We start from the raw sequence: 5,599 nt of genomic DNA, 5'->3' as shown, positions 1-5,599 counted from the left end.
TTTCAAACTTGAAGGACCTAGGCCTTCTAGGCCCTTTAACATCAGCAAGCAGCAGGGGGCAATGGTCGGAAAGTGAAGATGACAGAGCATGTAGGACATGGGTGTTGAAGGTCGTATCCCACTCCGCATTGCAAAAGAAGGAGTCAAGCTTGCAGAGAGTTGGGTTGTTCCGCTCGTTGCTCCAGGTGAAGCGCCGATTCTGGAGGTGAATTTCCTTGAGCTCACAAGATTGTAACGCAGCCCGAAAGCGATTGATCCTACGCCGGTTGAAGATTCTCTTGTTTTTGTCGCGTGCACGGTAAATTTGGTTGAAATTCCCAAGGGCCAGCCATGCAGTCCCATTAGGAGGCTTGTGGGAGATAAGCTCGGCAAAAAACGCATCTTTGCAGGCGTGGTCAGTTGGCCCATAAACAGACGTGACCCTAAAACAGACGTCAGTCGCACGGGCACGAACCGTACCAGAGAGGCAATAGGTCGATGCAGTGATATCGAAGACGTCGAGGACCGTGTCATCCCAAAGTAGCAGAATCCCTCCCCTAGTCCCCAGAGCCGGGCGTTGCGCAAAGCCTTGAAGCCTGTTACCACCAAGGAAGGCAGCAACGAATTTATCAATGCAGCCAAGCTTAGTCTCTTGCAAACATACAAGCTGGCATGAGGAGGCTGCAATCGTCGCGCTCAAGAGTGCTTATAAGTTAGCTTCAGATGAATTATACAATGGGCATGTTTCTTCTTCAAGTTCTCGGCCTGATGGACGACGGCAGGGCTGGAAGGCCCTATTGTCATGTGCGTGTCCTCCAAAAGTTCTGAGCTTCACTTGGCGACTCGCTACAGACTCATTGGCCACGTGGTGTAACAAGAGGAGAAGAAAACTTGAGCATGATGCGACTTGCCCCATTTGCGGATCGGAGGAGGAGGAATCCTTTCACACTTTTTTTACCTGTATCAATGCTAGAATGCTATGGAGGGATGTTTCTGAAGAATGGATGTTGCCGGATGTGACCTCTATCACAAGATCTGGTGAAGATTGCTTCATTCAGTTTTTATGCCTGTTGGATGAGCCTACTCGACTTCGAATATTCATGTTGTTTTGGCGTATCTGGTATGTGCGAAACGAATTGGTACATAACAAACCTGCACCTCCAACTGATGTTTCTGTCAGATTTCTCTCTAGCTATCTGGCTTCACTTCAATCTGTTATAGATCATCCTAATGCTGATCATATTAAAGGCAAAACCCCTGTCCAACTTTACCTCCCATGTACCTCACTCACATGCAATAAAAGTTCAGAAAATGGTACTTGTTGGAGGCCCTCAGCTATTGGGAGAGTCAAACTAAACACAGATGGTTTTGTTCAAGATGGAGTAGGTGGAACAGGCATGCTATTGCGGGATCATATGGGTGAAATTATCTTCAGCTCCTGTAGGCATTTATCCTCATGTGATGATGTGCTCGAGAGTGAAATCTTAGCTATCCGTGAGGGGATCATGCTAGCTCTACAATGGAGCAATCTTCCAATTGATATTGAATGTGATAACCTGACGGCTGTCAACATGTTGAAAGCAGAGACACAAACATATCAAAGTACGCGTTTCTCATTCAGGAGATTAAAGCTAGCATGTCGGAACATAGCTCTTGTATTACTCATATACGTCGAAATTGTAATTTCTCTAGTCATGCTTTGGCAAACTTTGGTAGGACTCAGGGTAGAACAATGGTGTGGCTAGGGTCTGGACCAAAGGATGTGTTGGATGCTGTCGAGCGTGATATAACCTTGATTGAGTAATACAATAATTATTTCGCAAAAAAAATGTCGACAAGTACTCCTTCGAAGAGTAGCATTCTACATGTATCTTTTTTTTACGCCGGTAACTGTCACACATGTGGCATGTAGTAACACCGTCCACATGTTTTTCGCACTAAATTTGCCATCCAAAAAAAAAATCTCAGAAAAACTGAAATTTGCCATCCAAACAGAATTTTTTCATGCTTCACAACTAAAGTTGTCATCCTCTTGTAACTAAAGTTGCCATAAAAAAGTGTGGGCGGAATTGCTTCGTGGCACACATGTAGGCGTTATCATTTTTTTTTTAGACAAGCATTCTACATGTTTTTTTTTCGAGACAAGCACTTTTTTAGGATAGACAAGCAGTCTACTCCCTCCATTCCCAAACATAAGTCTTTTTAGAGATTTCAGCAAGTGAGTACGTACGAAGCAAAATGAGTGAATCTATACTCTAAAATATGTCTACATACATTCGTATGTTATAATCCATCTCAAATATCTAAAAAGACTTATACTCCCTCCATTCCGATTTATTTGTTGTAGTTTTAATTTAAATTTGAACTAAAACCATGACGAGTAAATCGGAACGGAGGGAGTATTTAGGGACGGAGGGAGTACTCGACTAGTCCAGTCCTTTGTAGCAACTGGGCCCGTGACCCGGTCACTCGCGTTTTGACGGGCTTTCCTTGGCCCGCGGCCCTCGCTCCCCTAGCTTCTTGCTTGAAACGAGATCACAGCCCTCCTACGCTTTTGCTGGGTCGCGCCATGGCATGCGAGCCGCCGCCGCCGCCGCTGCCGAAGAAGCAGAAATCCCCAGCGGCCGCGCCGACCACCATATGCGCCCTCGGCGACGACCTGCTGCGGGAGATATTCCTCCGCCTGCCCTCCCTCCCCACCCTCGTCCGCGCCGCCCTCACCTGCCGCGCCTCTCTCCGCGCCGTCCGCTCATCCCCCGCCTTCCGCCGCCGCTTCCGCGAGCTCCACTCGGCCCCACTCCTCGGCGTATTCCTCGACGTCTTCGAGTCCGACACTCCCGCTTTCCGCCCGCTCCGCCTGCATTCTGACCCGGACCTTGCCGCGGCCGTCCGCGGCGGCGATTTCCACCTCACCCGACTCCCCGACGAGATCGAGGGCGTCGCCCCCGAGTGGTTAATCCAGGACTGCCACGACGGGCGCGTCGTCCTCGCCAGCTACAAAACCGGGCACATGGCCGTCTACGACCCCCTCACACGAGCCCTGGATCTCTTCCCCAGGCCGCCCGGCGAGATCTGCGAAGACATGTACGTCGAGTACCACGTCCTCCCCTCCGACGAAGAACGCGGCCCGTTCCGCGTCATCTGCGTCTGCCACGAAGCTTGCGGTGCGCAAGCCGCCGTCCTCTCATCAGAGACCGGGGAGTGGCAGGTCTTCCCGTTTGTGGAGGCCGCAGCCATGCAGCCTGGGGACGACAACGAGAAGTGTTCTGGCAACGGGACGCTGGTGAACGGGTCCATCTATTGGACAGACGGGAGCCGAGCCCTTGCGCGCGTGCTGAACACCTCGACATTGCACTTCTCTCGCATCGACCTGCCTCCGCACATCGAAGGGCAAGGAGCGCTCACGGCTGGTGAGACCAAGGATGGGAGGCTCTGCATCATCAGCACCGTCAAGCTCACACTTGTGGTTTGGTTCCAGAGAACCGATGATGATGGTGTCGAGAGATGGACGCAGCACAAGACATTTCCGTTAGAGCAGGACATTCATGCGCACGATCACTGCTTCGACCATGATCACATTGCGCTGAAGATTCTGGCGATTGTCAATGGCTTTGTGTACTTGTCTACTTACTGTGAGCCGGATCGCGATTTGCCTGGTTTGTTCCTGTCCTTCTGCCTAGAAACAGCAAAGCTGAATAAGCTCTGCACTATCCTTTACCCTAACAGTTTGTATCCCTACATCATGGCGTGGCCTCCTTCTTTGGTGCTCAACGAGGTGAGTCCTTGAATCAAGGTCCTTGACAGGCCGTCTTCTGCAGAAATACAAAATCTCCTACTTTTATTGCACCCTTATATCTCATGGAGATCTGACATGGTAGTATATTTATGAAAACTAGAAACAAATTTGAGCTTACTTCCGTGCATCGAGAAGTATTCGATAGGGATCAGCAACATTTATAAATTGTCAAGTGGGAAATGACTTGTTTTTCTAGTGTGCTTCGAACGACGGTCATTATTTACCTTTCTCTTATAATATGTATTAACGTATTAAATGGTTTATCGTATAAATGTTAAGTGACATGCTGACCCTGATTATATATCAAACGTAAAATTGGCATGGATGAAATTAATTAATTTGCTAGAGTTTGTGTTCCATTACTTTTAGAAGTACGTGTAGTTAGAAACTCATCCTCTCTACGATTGGCAGTTGAGATATTGGGACTGATAAGTACATTGTACATGCGGGCATAACAATCTCTAGAGGCGATTAAAAAAAAACTCTAGAGGCGATCCAGATTTTGACTTGTGATGATAAAGCAAAAAAGCATGCAGGATGGTAACTAATAACTAGTGCTGTCATTTGGATTGCCAGAAGAAAGTCAAATTCCATGTTAATCTTGTTTCTTGAATTCTGCAAAAACAGCTTATCCAGGGTAGCTGATTGCATGTTTTTTTTAAAAAAAAAAATTGCAGCCCACCAGAAACTACTGAAGTGACATGTGCTCAGTGCGCTGCATCATTCATACGCACACAGAAAAAGGAACATCTGTACAAGTTCTTTGATGCTACAGAGCTTGATGAAACTACTGAAGCAACATGTACTCGTTGCTGCGCTGCACCATTCATATGCTCCCTGAGGCGTAGAAGGAGAAAGTCTGTTCCAAGCTCTTTCATGCATCATAGCTTGACTGGGCTAGAAGTGGAATTGCAAGTTATGGCTACAACATGCTAGACTTGGGCCAGAAGTGGAATTAATTATCTTCTCTTAGAACTATCAATATACTTTAAAAAAACTTCCAAAGATCTGAAATGAAGTTATGCCATGCTGTTGCTCAATTTTTCATTGTAGTGGTAGATATCTGTTGCATTTCATAATAAGGATAATTAAGGATAATACTCCCTCCGTCCCAAAATAAGCGTCGTTTGGTATAAAGTTGTACTAACTTTGTACTAGATCAGCTACACTTATTTTAAGACGGAGGGAGTATTAATTATCTCCTCTTAGAACTGTTTTATTTATACCCGCAAAGATCTGGGATGCACTAATGAACGATCGCGCGAGCACTGGAGTTGCATGAACTGGAATGACGCTGGTGCGCGCTCTTTCGCTCGAGGAATAGATATTTGTGGCGTTTTGGACTTCGGGGGTCATATGTAAAACGAAAAGAGTCAAGAGTTTTCTCTGTGTACCATTGAAGCGTATGAAAGCGAAAGCGGAGGCACCAGACACATTTCTTTCCTTCACAGCCAACCAAACCGCCTTTCATTTTGTTACGTACTAGTACATGCTTTACTAGCTTCTCCACTTTGTCACTATATTTCTTTAGACTAAACTTGAAGGAAATCATATTCCAATATGCTCTATATGTCTGTGTTGATCGGAAATAAATATGCTCCGCCTTTATCTACTTTGCTTCTTTTCCTGCCTTGTCGGTTTAACCACGTCGATCTTTGTCAGGCCCGAGAAGTCACAGGTGCTTGATTACAGTTAATTATCCAGCAAGTTAACAGTACTTTGTGCATGTCCTGTCATGTAGCCAGGAGAAGCATATAAAGAGGGAGGAGTGTGAGTGGGGGGAAAGGCCCAAAGGCACGTCACGCAGCATAGACATAGGAGAGG

At 46.7% G+C, this 5,599-nt stretch overlaps 1 protein-coding gene across 1 annotated transcript; it reads left to right on the top strand.

Annotated features, from left to right (window-relative positions):
• Nucleotides 1–2,548: 2,548 nt before the first annotated feature.
• On the top strand, nt 2,549–4,815 carry LOC119350431. Its single transcript, XM_037618270.1, has 2 exons — nt 2,549–3,754; nt 4,453–4,815. The coding sequence occupies exons 1-2, from the start codon at nt 2,549–2,551 to the stop codon at nt 4,468–4,470; spliced, it is 1,224 nt and encodes a 407-aa protein (XP_037474167.1). The 3' UTR covers nt 4,471–4,815.
• Nucleotides 4,816–5,599: the final 784 nt, after the last annotated feature.

This window comes from Triticum dicoccoides, chromosome 1B, assembly GCF_002162155.2.
Source record: "Triticum dicoccoides isolate Atlit2015 ecotype Zavitan chromosome 1B, WEW_v2.0, whole genome shotgun sequence".
Lineage (NCBI taxonomy): Eukaryota > Viridiplantae > Streptophyta > Magnoliopsida > Poales > Poaceae > Triticum > Triticum dicoccoides.
This window is presented reverse-complemented; position numbering and strand designations above follow the sequence as displayed.